We start from the raw sequence: 14,147 nt of genomic DNA, 5'->3' as shown, positions 1-14,147 counted from the left end.
ATAAATGTTCAAAAACAAATAAGAAGGGCTTTTCACTACATTGTTTGTTCAAGTTGTCACTCAAGTTTTGCTCCTACCCCAACTCCTTTCCACATACCGAAGCCTGCAGCTCAAAGTAAGCAGTGCTTCAAGCTCAAGTTAGCTAGCCTGGAGGTGGGAAGAGGGGATTGAAGCTCAAGTGCTGCTGTTACTAGAGATACTAATGCAGCGGGGATGCAGCAGCTCAAGTGAAACAACTCAAACTGCTAATGAAGTCATTCTGCATAGCTCTAGAGTTTTTTTGCAACCTGGTCACTCTTGAGTGGGGTAACTCAAGTGTATTAACTCGAGCAAACTGTTGCAGTGAAGACATGCCTTAAAAGAGCAAGTTTTCTCCACCAATATCCATGCACTTCACTGTTTGCAAAACCCTCTTAGAAGCTCAGAACATTTCCCCCCCCCCCCCGCACTTATTTCTTTTGCATTTCAGTAGAAAAATATTAATCCCCCCCATCCCCATCGTTTTTAAAAGAGCAGAAGTCCATATGGGTGCCTGTTTATTTCTTTATGATGCAGCATCATAGACATTAGCAGGAATATGAAGGATCTCTAGAAATGAATCAGGCCTGGTCTAGTTGAATTAGGTACATCACTCCAAGGTGTGAAAAATCCACACCCCTGATCAATGAAGTTATGCTGACTTCCTCCCTGTGTAGATGCATCCAAGCTGATGGAAGAATGCTCCCATTGACCTAGCTCCCATTGCTCAGGCAGGTGTTGTTCCTACACTGATGGATAGGCTGCATCAACACCATGGGGTTATACCAACATTACTACACCGTAACTATAGTGATATAGTCCCTGTAATGCACACATGGCCTCAGTTCATATGCCTTGCTCAAGAAAACTTACTGATTTCAGTGAAGAGTTCTTGAATAAATCATTCTAGATAGGACCCTTGGTTAATTGTTTGCTGCACAATAGCAGAGGGAATTCACACACTGGAGCAAATTTGGTCTAGAGAGTTTTATTGAATTTACTGGGAGCCTTATGCAAGTATTGAAGAGAATTTAGCCTACCTACCTTTGGTGTGTTACCTAAAGTGTATTACACCAAAAATGGGTGGCATAAATTCTCTTTGCTAATACTTGCATAAGGCTCTCAGTGTTACACCAAAACTGATAGATGTTTTTGTTCCTTTCTTGTTTCATTTCATTTTTCATCAGTCAAAAAAAGATTGTTTTTTTAAAAACAGATCATTTCAACTGGAGGAAATTCTTTACCATGTAATAGAAATTTCTTCACCATGTAAGAATTTTAAGGGAGATAAAGTGGAAAGCTGGCAAACACCCCATTCTAACAAAAGAGGCCTTATCAGATATACTGTGTATTTTTTTTTTTTTAGAGAAGTAAGACTATCCTAAACATGGTAGCATATTGTTTTGACAAAGATAAGCTATACAAAGATAAGCCTATACATATAAAGATATCTTTCTAAATTCTCTCTCATACCAGTCACTTTTTTGCCATACCAACTTGTGCATAAATAGAAAGGAAGACATGATTTCTCTAAAGTCAACTGGTATTTTGGTCCAAGGGTTAAACAGTAGAGCATGATGCAAGAATCATGGAGCCAGCACCATCCATGTGCTTAATATGAAGCACATGTTCAGCGTCAGTTTTCTGGGACCCAAGGTTCTCAAGTCAACTCTCATCTTGGTCTCTCACACTCACCAATATACTAGTAAAAACGTTAGTCCTTTTATGAGAGCCTCATCTTCTTAAGCTATAGAGTTATTAGCTAACAAATGGGCTCATGAATATAATTTGTCTACATATTGCAGGATTTCAACAACTATCCGAGATACATACTTTTGGCAGCAAAAGAAAAAAAAGTGTCCTGATTCTGGAACTTGCATTCCTTTCCAATTCTGTGTTTTTAATTAACATTTCTTTTGCATGGCAAAGCATTGATGGCTTCAGTTTTTAACATTAAATGGGATACTCCTTTTTAAACCTTAAAAAACAAAGCTTGATAAAACAGTACCAATACTGCAATACCATAATGAACTTCTAAACCATAATTCTACAGTAGTCTACACAATTGTGTTACTTACTGTATACATGTCATTTATCAATTTGGTGATAAAGGCTGGAAGAGGGGCATAGTCATAGTAAAAGAACACACTGGTCTTCCGTTCCTGAGGATCTGGATTCGTGTCCTAAAGTCCCAAGTACAGCTAGTTGAAACATATTTGACTGAATGAAAATACAAAGCTAGAATGTTTTGCAGAGATGTATCGGTTTTATCAAACTTTTTCTCTGAAAGACTTAAAGACAGACACACTCACAAACTAGCCTGGGATCCAAAAGTCCCAACTCTACCTGATTCTGTGTGGCATAGGATGAAAACACTCTGCTTTGAGTCAGGCAGACATCTTGAAGCAATGAAAAATGAAAACAAATTTCAAAAATGTTGTAAGTGGCAGTGCAATGGAATTATCGCCTAGGCAGCTCTAGTCAGAAACAAGAGAGTGTATTTGGCACTCACAGCTTCTCTCTTTCTACCCCTCCCCACACAAACACTTTTGCACATCACAGGACTGGCCACAGAATTCAACTAACTGGCATTTTCTGCTCAAGGTGACCAGATCTGAAATGGTAAAGATATTGAAGAACTAAAATGCACTGGCGGAAATGTAAAAATAGGTCTGCATAGTTCCTGACTGCAAAATGATTAGCTCAAGCAAATGCCAATAATGTCTGACTACGTGCATGATAATTAACAACAAATTTAAAAACAAAAAAGTAAGCAGCCCTATGAATACAGCATCTGGCATCTTTTAAACTCAGCCCTCATTGAATCTGAAGATCTTTAAACCAAGATTTCTGGCCACTTTCTCTGAGTAACTTCTAGGATATGTTCATATTTACCCTGTTCCCATCTATTTCCCATTAGTGACAGCTGTGCAGACCTTCACTAACTTGAGCATTTGCTTGGTTGAGTTAATATTAGCCACATGCTTTTTCTCACTTTTCATTCAGCTTATCAGCACTGGCATCTTTATGAATCCACTTCATTTAAAATGTTGGCTTCTTTATATATATTGCAGATTGTAATCCCTCCACCCCACAGGATGAAGGCAGCCCTCACTCTATGCCAATTCACATAGTCTAAGAACAACCTATACACTACCAGATAATGGAAGCCATCATCAGTGTCAAAATTACATTATGTACAGTATGTAATGACATTAGCAATATTTATATAGGAAGGCCTTTGAAGTTGGTTTTTTTTCCACCCAAAAATGTCTCATCATTTTGATCTATACACAAGGGAAAATTACTATGCAAGAAATCCCAAAAAGCAAATTAAAGCATAACAATGGATAGAAAGCTCATTTTTATCCCAGGGCTGATTTCTCATTCTGAGGTTCTTGTGACTTTGATAAATTTTATAATAATGAGTTGTGTACATGACCTCTAATAACCAACAGCTTGTAATACGTTCCATCTGCTAGAGAAGTCCCAAGAGGCACTAGCCTTCTACGTCCAAAACTGTTTCTAATTCTTTTCTTCCAATTGAAGAAAAAAGTTAACAGCTATTCAGTTCAGCTCAGCTCTAGAAAGCTTATACCTGACTGGATAGTTGATATTTGAAAATGAAACTTTGCAAATGCATAGAAAAGGATCCTTTTATTCTCCTGCTTGGCTTGCTTCTTCATATCGATCATTTGTTCTAGTTATCTCAAGTGTCTCATCTAAGCCCTATAGGTATACTAGCAGATGTCCAGGCAAGAGCTCCCTCTTCCCTTACCACTCTGACACCCCCTCTGGGTGGGGTTGGTGGCCTGTGATATACAGAAGGTCAGACGAGGCAATCCGGTGGTCCTTTCTGGCCTTAAACTAGGATGCTCTGATACTAGACCTCTTTGCAGCAGAAGATATAGACCACAGCAATGGTAGCAGAGAAAGATAAAACCTGATTTCTGGGCTGTAAAGCAAAGTCAGAGTTTCTGTCCTAAAAACCTGAAATGAGGAGGAAGCTGGGCTCAGTACTGAAAAAGAAAATTGTATAGTGATCCTGAGAAGAGTAAATCAGTGCGTAAGAGCTCTTGATTAAGAGCAATAGAAATGCAGGGCAAGAAAATACTACAAAGTACCTTTTAGGTCTTTTCACAAAGTCATATTCTGAAGACTTGCTCTTGGTGGTTCATCACTTGGTAAATCCATGCTGCCTCTACTGAGGTGGAGATATATATTATTTTTTTCCCATTGACACGAATTTTTCTTTAACCTTTCCAGATATGATCTGTACGGACTGGGTTTGCTGCCACTGTAGCAGCAGATCCATGTTTGTATAGGATAAATTTAATGTCTTCAGAATGACTCCAAAAACAATTGCTCACCAAGAATCTGGAAGCACTCAAGGAGTTTGGGCAAACACCACAGTTGTTTGTCCCTCATGGTTAGTAAAGAAAAAGCAGAGCAATATTCAGTCCACTGTATCCTGAGATTGCCAGGACTCTTTGGGAAGGTAGGATACTGGCAACCCTCATTCATATCTCTGCTTCATGCTAAATGAACTTAGCAATTAATGCCCTAAGCTTCCCTTTTGGGGTAGAAAGTAATTGAGAAGGAGCTGTCCTGTCATGAGGGGTTCCTGTCTGGAGGCCTCAGATTTCCCCGATCCTTCCATTTGACTAAGACTGGATGGACACAAAAAATGGCATGTGTCTCACTGGTGAAGATCTCATACTAATGGGCAATTGTCAGGTGTCCAGACTTTTTTTAATACATTAATAAAAATCAGCAACATTTAACAACACTGGTCACAAGCATAAGGCTCATCTCCCCTCCTCACAAGCATTCATGTGTCAGAGCGAAGGAGCGAAGTGTGGGGAGAATTGCTTGTTTGTAGAGGATGGCCATTTTTGCCCACCTGTGGAATTATATTTATGTCTATTAAGCCTGAGCTCTCTGGAAGGGCACAGTCTATAAATCCAAGAATATAAATGTTATAGGCAACAACGAATATCCCAAAACGCAACTGAGCCCTGGTCTACACTAGGAGTTTAGGTCGAATTTAGCAGCGTTTTTTATTTCTTGTTTTGAGCCACTTCATCTATCTTTATACATCTTGCTGGCAGCAGACTGTGCAGTACGACAGCTAGCCAACATCATCTCCTGGGTGCTCGGCAGAAGACTGGGCAGTATGACTAGCCATCATCTTCTGCTGGCTGGACGTTAAAAGACAGCGCACTGCCGGTAGGACTGAATCACCACGAGACGAAACTTAAAAGGGAAATGACCTGGCTGAGTCACTCCCATGTTTGCCCAGGCGCCCGATTAAAAGAGCACCCAGGACTATGTCAATGACGGCTACCAGTCATACTGCACTGTCTGCTGCCAAAAGGCAATTAACTGCTGCTGTGTAGCAATGCAGTACCACGTCTGCCAGCACCCAAGAGACATACGGTGATGGTTTGCTGAGTGGGCTCCATGCTTGCCGTGGTATGGCGTCTGCACAGGTAACTCAAGAAAAAAGGTGCAAAACAATTGTCTGTCCCTGCTTTCACAGAGGGAGGGAACGGGGGCCTGACGATATGTACCCAGAACCACCCACAACAATGTTTTAGCCCCATCAGGCACTGGGATTTCTACCCAGAATTCAGATGGGTGGCGGAGACTGCGGGAACTGTGGGATAGCTACCCACGGTGCAATGCTCCGGAAGTTGATGGTTGCCTCGGTACTGTGGACATACTCCGCTGACTATATGCACTTAGAGCACTTGTGTGGGGACACACAATCAACTGTATAAAACTGCTTTCTACAAAACCGACTTCTATAAATTCGACCTAATTTCGTAGTGTAGACACAAATGTGGCCCATACAATGTACTCACATACTGTACTCTAGGTGTTGGGCAGGGAATAAAAATTCAAGGTTTTAAAAGCATATGAAGCATAATCTTGCTAGGAACATTTAAAAGCTGATGAAAGGCTAATAATGATGAATGAGGAATAAAGGGAGATATTACAGTGAAATAAAGGAAACAAACATCCCACTGGAAAATTGTGTGGCCACTAAATCTAGGGTAATTCTCCCAGGATTAAGATTGCTTCTCCATCATCATCAGTCATCATCCTAAGTCATGTACTGCACGTTCTTCAACCAAGGTAAAGAAACAGTTTATATTACACCTGCCAAAACAGTGCAATTAAAAATACTTATTTCACAACACCACATTTTGTACAGCATATTTCACTTGAGATCATTACAAACTGACTCTGCAAGTCAGTATTTATGAAAGGAACATTTTTCTAACATTGTTTTACACATTGGATAGTCCAAAAATTACTCATCTACCATATTTTTACAGATGGTTTTTTTCTGAAGCATCACAGTTCATAAGTTCTCATTCCTCCCCTTGCTACTCACGAGCACCTGCTGTGACACTATGTTCACATCTGAATTAAACAGCTGGCAGGCACTATTTAAAAAAACCTAGAGATATGATGTTGCAATGACAGATCAGTAGAGATGATGCCGCCTGACACCACCTAAGTTTGTCATAGTCTCTGTAAAACCCTCAGCTTCCACACATCTATGGCCAAGCCACTCCAGTCTATGGAACACTGAAAGGGCAGACAGTATCATCTCTGTCATTTACCATTCCTTTATCCCTTCCTAAACTCCTCCAATACTCTTCCATTTTGATTTTAGTTTCAAGGCACAAGGGAGGGGAGGGGGGAATTCCCCCCTTTTTGAAGCACCAGGCTGCAAGCCTTTAACTGCTCACAAGGAATCTTTGAGGAAAATCAGGTTAAAACTGTTAAGGTGGTCAAGCATATTTAGCCAATTAATCAATCTAGTTGGCTCAACATATTCTTGGAAGCTTTGTTACAGAAGGAATAAATCAGAAGAGGAAACACTGTAACTTAGCACTGCACTTTGGCTAAAAGGAGATAAAGAAGATAGAAATACAGTTGGCCCTAGAATAGCATGCATTCTAGCCTCTACAGCAAGGGTTGGCAACCTTCGGCATGCAGTCCATCACAGTAATCTGCTGGCGGGCCGTGAGACGGTTTGTTTACGTTGACTGTCCACAGCCATGGCCGCCCACAGTTTGCTATTTCCAGCCAATGGGAGCTGCGGAAAGCAGTGTGGGCCACAGGGATGTGCTGGCCACTGCTTACCACAGCTCCCTTTGGCCAGGAACAGTGAACTGCAGCCACTGGAAGCTGCAGGGGACATGACTAGGAATGGTCAATGTAAACAAAATGCCACAAGGCCTGCCAGCGGATTACCCTGATGAGCTGCACGCCGAAGGTTGCTGACCACTGCTCTACAAACTGGAAAAACCAACAACTTAATTCTCTCTTCACCCATCTGAAGGGAGAAAAAAAAACAAACACCTGATTTTCCTTTGTTACCAGCTGGTAGGGGCAGAAAGCACTACAAATATAAAGTTAGCCTTTGTAACATAATATTTCCAGCTAGACAGAGCACTTTGAACACAGAAACAGCTATAGCAGGTCAGACCAATGGGCCATTTAGCTCCGTATCCTGTCTTCTGAGACCAGCCAATGCCAGATGATTTAGAGGGAATGAACACAACAGGGCAATTAGTAAGTGATCTATCTTCCAGTCCCAGATTCTGGCAGCTGGAATTTTAGGGATACTTAGAGCATGGGTGGGGTCCCTGACCAACTTGGTTAATAGCCACTGATTGACCTATCCTCCATGAACTTATCTAATTCTTTTTTTGTTTTTAAAGTTATACTTTTGACTTTCACAACATTCCCTGGTGATGAGTTCCATAGGTTAACTGTGCATTGTGTCAGGAAGTGCTTCCTTATATTTAACACTTGCTGCCTATTAATTTCATTGTGCGACTCCTGGTTCTTGTGGTATGTGAAGGGGTAAATAACACTTCACTATTCACTTTCTCCACACCATTCATGATTTTATAGACTTCTACCAATCCCCCCCTTAGTCATCTCTTTTCCAAGCTAAACAGACAAATGTATGAAAACTGTTCCGTATCCCTTAATAATTTGTATTGCCCTTTCCTTTACTTTTTCCAATTCTAATATATTTTTTAAGATGGGGTGAGCAGAACTGCATGCAGTATTCAAGGTGTGGGTGTACCATGGACTTATATAATGGCATTATATTTTTTGTTTTATTATCCATCCCTTTCCTGATGGTTGCTAACATTCTCAGCTTTTTTGATTCCTGCTACACATTGAGCAGATCTTTTCAGAGAACTATCCACAGTAACTCCAAGATCTCTTTTTTGAGTGGTAACATCTAATTTAGACCCCATCATTTTCTATGTATATTTTGGAATACATTTTCCAATTTGCATTACCTTGCATTTATCAACACTGAATTTCATCTCCCATTTTGTTGCCCAGTCACCAAGTTTTGTGAGATCCCTTCATAACTTGGCAGTCAACTTTGGACTTACTTTATTTTGTGTCATCTGCAAACTTTGTCACCTCACGGTTTACCTCCTTTTCCAGATTATTTATGAATATGAATAGCACAATCCCAGTACAGATTCTTGGGGGACCCCACAATTTACCTCTCCATTGTGAAAACTGACCAGTTTGCTTGTTCAAACGGTGAACATTTAAGGAATATTCTTTAAACGAACAACTGAACAGGCAGGGGAATGGACAAGGACTTTAATGTTCTTTTCTTTAACTTCTATGATGCTAAGGAACAAATAAAACTTAATTACCAACCACACTTTCTCTTTTGCCTGTCACTGTCTGACTATTACTGCAATAGCTATATAAGATGAAGCAAAATCTTCAAGTGAGAATGCATTATAAAAATTATAAAAATACTCTAAGTTACAACATAATACAAGAATGTAGTAGAGAGGTTAATCGAAGTATGAATAATTTATGTTGCTTTACATTAGGATTCAATTCAAAACAATAAGAAAAATCAAAATATACATGAATGAAACCTTTAACCAATACATTAGTTTTAATCTGCATTTGGATGCACCCCATGGATATAAATAGCAACTAATTTTAAATGTAATTGCTCAATTAGTATATTTTTTAGAAGTAGCCAAAGATAGAGATTTGAATGGTGTCCATTTACAGCAACCTCTAAGTAGCTGCCTCTCACTCTAGGTATACTATATAAATAGCCCATCAAGAGGGCCCTCAGAGAGAAACCAGAATGTCATGTGCTTACACTTTTCTTAACTGATTTATTTTTGCTACTCAACAGCCTCTGTTGTTGGTTAGCGGATTATACAACCTAGCATACTACTTGACCTTCATTCCTGTGGTCTATGAAGTCAAAACTATTCAAAAAAGTCACCACCTTATTACACTGTGTTCAGCAGCAGCAGGTACACAGCATGTACTCTGAGAACAAATACATTTAAAAAGCAAACTATCGCACCACAAAAAAACAGAGAAAAAAAGCCGTCAAATCCTGTGACAGCCCAAATGCCATATTAGAAAATCCATTTAGTACAGAGATGCTAGGCAAGTTTATTGGAGACTTCTTGAATCCCATGTCAAACGGCAGAAGGCATGATGTTCTTCAAAGCTACCTGAAACAAATACTTTATTTACTGTACTTGGCCAGATCATTTCTGGATCCTTCATTTAGCCTAGCAGGTTTCCAAAAGGGCAAGATAGGAGCATGTGGAAACCATCCTCCAGTGAATCTGCTTCCTCTGCTAGAGGCTTCGCTGGTCCAAGATTTGTACAGAGAGGGGGTTTTTACCCAAAAGACAAAGGGAGGTAGATTACAGATAGAAAAATTGTTTTAAGAGCAGCTCTGAAATTTATTATACCAATACTATTTTATATGCACATTTATGTAGTAGTCTTCCATCATTAAAAGTCTCAAAGCACTGTACAAACACAAGAATCTCTTTACTTAAGACTGAAATCCAGCCATTTCCAGAGTGAAATGCAGCTACTGTTTACAACACAGAACTTTAATGCAGGAAGTGAAGAAAAATACTGTTTCCAACTGAAACTATCATATCCACCTAGGTATAAAATATGTATATGCCACCCCATCATTGTCATAGCTGCATGTCACGCTAGCATATAAGATAAGAAAAGCAAGTCTCACTTTCTCCCTTCCCAGTTGGTAAGAACTTGATTAAATTGACAGGGTATATGTGTGTGTTGATAACATACTGAGGGAAAGCTAGGCTCATGGGATAAACTTTGCATTTAGTTCTCACTGTGGGGTGAGGTCTGTGCCAGAAATTTTAAAAGGCAGAACTGAACTGGCATTTTGGACTTTATGTACAGTATGTTCAACAAAAACACAATTCCTTTGATAGTCACGATATATGCTAATTTATCTCTAATTTTACTATGTGGTGCCCACATTTTTGTCATTTAAATGGTCCTTGTTTTCAGATAACTTGCTTCATTAACTATTTTAAAATTGCATACACAAAGATTGTATCCTTTTGCCAATTCTTTCAACAGTGTCTGCTTAAAAGATTTGCAGCCCTAAACATAAATATAAGTAAATTACCTCCAGGTTCATCAAGGTAAAAAGCCACGTCTTTTTTGTCTTCTCTTTCATCAATGTGATCGTAAGTAATTTGTGGAATGGGTAAGGCAGTCTGTCCAGGATTTACTATTGGTGTCGAGCCATTATCACGCCCAGGTTTTCCTTTTCTTTTATATCTTCTAGACTGAAGCAATGGAAATGGGATAATAGCAAAGATATTAACTGCATGCAGAGAAAAGTGCAACACGCTTGAGATTTATTATATAGTAAATTTGAATTTGATACTACAACTTTTAAGTTAAATTAAGAAGTAAGGGTGAAATTCAGAGCCACGGCCAAGGTCAAATTCAAAGCCATGGCCAAAATCCTTTGCCAAAGTTTTCAAAACTGACACATTCTGGATGCCCAACTTTAAAACACCTTAAAGAGACCAAACTTCTAGTGAGCAGGCAGTCAATACTCTCTGAAAAGAAGGTCTCTCTAATTTTTCTCAAATTGGATGCCCAAAACTTGAGTATAAAACTGAGGCCCCAAAATTATGTGTTGTGACTATATAACAATTGCACAGGCATCAAGGCCTTTTAGAAAGATAGAACAGAGGGCTAAGAGTAGAAAAACACAAGATCTAATGGCTAGATTTCTTCAATAGTCTGAGAAAATTCAGAATTGCTGTAGCTTCTCTCCAGAGTGTACTGGTGCAGCTAGAGATTTCCCTATTTTCCCTGTCTGTGAGTAAGTAAATGAATTAAAAATTACATTAATATCAAACCTTGATTCTATATGATGTGCCAGGAACAGTACTAAAATGGGGAACTTGATGGAATCTAATATTATAATTCAAAATGTGTGTAAAAGGGAAGTCAACTATTAGAGATAAAGATTTGGGCAAAATATTGTAAACTTTAACAGGCTTTACCTCGTGGGCAATTCTGTTTGGAAAGAAAGGGGTTGTGTTCCTGTTGATTTCTTTTCATTTAAGTGATAAAGCAAAGTAGCAAGGCTAATGTTTGCAATTAAGCATGCTTATTCTATCAAGTTAGTGAAATACATCTATGCTGAAAGAGGCCATAAATAAAAGGAAGTGAAACCAAACTGTGTTTATAAGAACACTTGACCAGAGTGGAATAATCAGAAATATAACTGATTCATAAAGCACAGATTCAGCTCAGTCATATGTACAGAGGTCCCGCCAATTTTGTTAAAACAAGGAGAACAGAAATGGAAAATTTACACAGACGTTCTAGTTTGAGAACAACGGTCACTGAAGTGACTTTGCGCTGTATAATGTACTCGTTTAAATATCAAAGACTATGGAGGTACTTTATGTGATCTTTAAATTGGATGTTTCAGTAGCTAGCAGAGTATTTTGATTGAGAAATTACAATTTGAGCAAGCATAACTGCAAAACCGGCTAAGAGATATGCCATAGAGAGGCTCCCAGAAAGCTGTCCGTGGAGATAAGTTGCTGACCAGAGCAAAACAGCTGGAGTTCAATGAAGGTCCTAAAATGATTGTACCAGCAGCTATGACCTAACTTGTCTTTACACAAGCTGGTGTGACAAGCTGTATTGCAAAAAGAAATTGGAAAATTCCAGGCCCCATTGCAAGATCTCAAAAGCAGATGTCTCGTTCCCTGATTGGACTAATTTATGTTGGACATTTCAATTCTTCGGTAAAAGTTTCGGTCACGATTTGGTTGGTCCATGCCAGCAACTCCAAGAAAAGGCACTAAATTGAACCACCCAGCAGCAATAGGATAAAACAGCCTGTCTCCTTCATGTACTTTGCTTCCCAAAAGCCAAAGGACCCCTGAAGGGAGAAGATGGACATCATGGGCTGGAAACCTGGGAGTCCTGGTGATATCAAGTGCCTATATTGGCTAGGCACCCCAACAGTCTTCTATTTTCCAGCAGTTTCGGTTGCTAGGGCTCTGGGAAAAGACTATAGTTGTGTGTCCTCCTGTCCACCTTTGTTTGCAGTGTCAGCTCCTGATGTGACCAATAACTAAGCTGGTGGCTGGGCAACGATCTGGTGATAAGTAACACACACACTTTAGCCTGGCTGACAATCTAAATCAGCTAGTTGACCACTTCCTGAAACAGTGTACCTAATTAGAAAGGAAGTGTACATGCTTGTGTATGTGCTTTAAAGATTTTCATGAAGTGACTGTGTGTCTGAGAAGAGCTAGCTCTTCTCATCAGGGTCAAATTTACCCCCTGCCAAGGGCCTGCACAAAGCCAATACGCCACTTTAACCCTCAGAATAAGGGCCGGGTAGGTTTAAGTGGTACAGAGACATTTTTGCTGGCCCTCTTCACAAGTGAGAGAGTTTCACCCATTAATGAACAAAGGCAGAATCTGCAATTATGGGATTAAGTTATTGCAGGGGAAATCCAGGTATAATAGTGCACTAGGAAAAATGAGAAAAATAGAGGCAGTGTGATCCAGAGGGAAAGGCACTGGCCTGGGAGTCAAAGGACCAGAGTTATTTTTCTTAGCCTTGTCACTAGCTTGTTGTACGAGATTACACAGGCACAGAGCAATGCCATGCCTTGTGCTAACCCTCCCCTCCGTCTGGATTGTCTGTTCAGATTGTATGCTCGTCAGGGCAGGACCTGTCTCTTACTATGCATTTGCACAGCACCTCTCTCTGCTACTGTAATGAAAATAATAATACACACTTGGAAACAGAGACATGCACGGAAATTTGGCTTTATTTCAGCCAAACTAGGATATTTGCCTGACTTGCTTTTCAAAAGTCTTCTATAGAGACAAGCACTTTAAACCAATTAAATTAGATATTACAAGCCAAATTAAGAGCACAGGCCCTACTGCTCTACTGCCTTTCCCTTTTCCAGTCATACATAACTGTTCAGTTGAGTATAAAATGGATATAAAATGCTACCAGCTGATATAAGATAGCAATGAATGCTTAGTTGAACAGTTATAAATGTCTACATAAGGGACAAGGTAATGAAGAATCAGGCCCATAGAAATCAATGGATACATTCGAAACAGACGTATCCATCCATCAAGTTTGCTTTGAAAGGACAATTAAGTTGATCTTGACAATATAGGAAATAGATTCCATATCCCATTACAGGTCTCTTCCAACCCAAATGTTCTACAAATTCACTGCAACCTCTCTACCTCTTTTACTTATATTCTGGTTGTTAACCCAACTAAATTAAAACCAAGAAGAAAATAAGTACAGCAAGTTCCTTTTAACCTGTTTTCTCAGACTGGGGCTAGATGGCGCTGGTGTTTTTTTGGTATTTTGAGCAGGCGAAGTAACATAGATCTTCCATGTTGCTGTAGAACTATATGATTTCTCTGCTGCATAGCACCGCCATAAAGTCTAAAGTAAAAATCAAACAATTATTTCTGTGAACAAATGGGCACTGTGTTCTGAAGGAAAGGTAACTACAACCCTGCCAAAAATAAACCTAGAGTGTGTTCTTTTATTTATACAAATGTCCTGCAAAGGGTTTTCACTGAACCACTATGTGCTGTTCAGTATAGCTACAGGTCAAATAAAACACAGTCGCTCCCACGAGCAACTGTGCTAAGAGGTAATCATCACCAAAAGTCATATGGTCACTTCAGCATGTGGTGTTTTTAAACATGCTGCTCTTAGTATTATCAGTGGG

At 39.5% G+C, this 14,147-nt stretch overlaps 1 protein-coding gene across 1 annotated transcript in view; it reads right to left on the bottom strand.

Moving 5' to 3' along the window:
- LOC311514343 (potassium voltage-gated channel subfamily KQT member 1-like) overlaps positions 1 to 14,147 on the bottom strand; it is a gene marked incomplete at its 5' end in the record, with an annotated part of 745,885 nt that overhangs the window by 627,211 nt on the left and 104,527 nt on the right. The window contains 2 exons of the mRNA XM_084616893.1: positions 10,520 to 10,682; positions 13,727 to 13,855. Coding sequence (XP_084473019.1) covers positions 10,520 to 10,682; positions 13,727 to 13,855 — 292 coding nt within the window. The remainder of the gene's footprint in view (positions 1 to 10,519; positions 10,683 to 13,726; positions 13,856 to 14,147) is intronic.

This window comes from Lepidochelys olivacea (genome assembly GCF_965140295.1).
Source record: "Lepidochelys olivacea isolate rLepOli2 genome assembly, chromosome: 1".
Classification (NCBI taxonomy): domain Eukaryota; kingdom Metazoa; phylum Chordata; order Testudines; family Cheloniidae; genus Lepidochelys; species Lepidochelys olivacea.
This window is presented reverse-complemented; position numbering and strand designations above follow the sequence as displayed.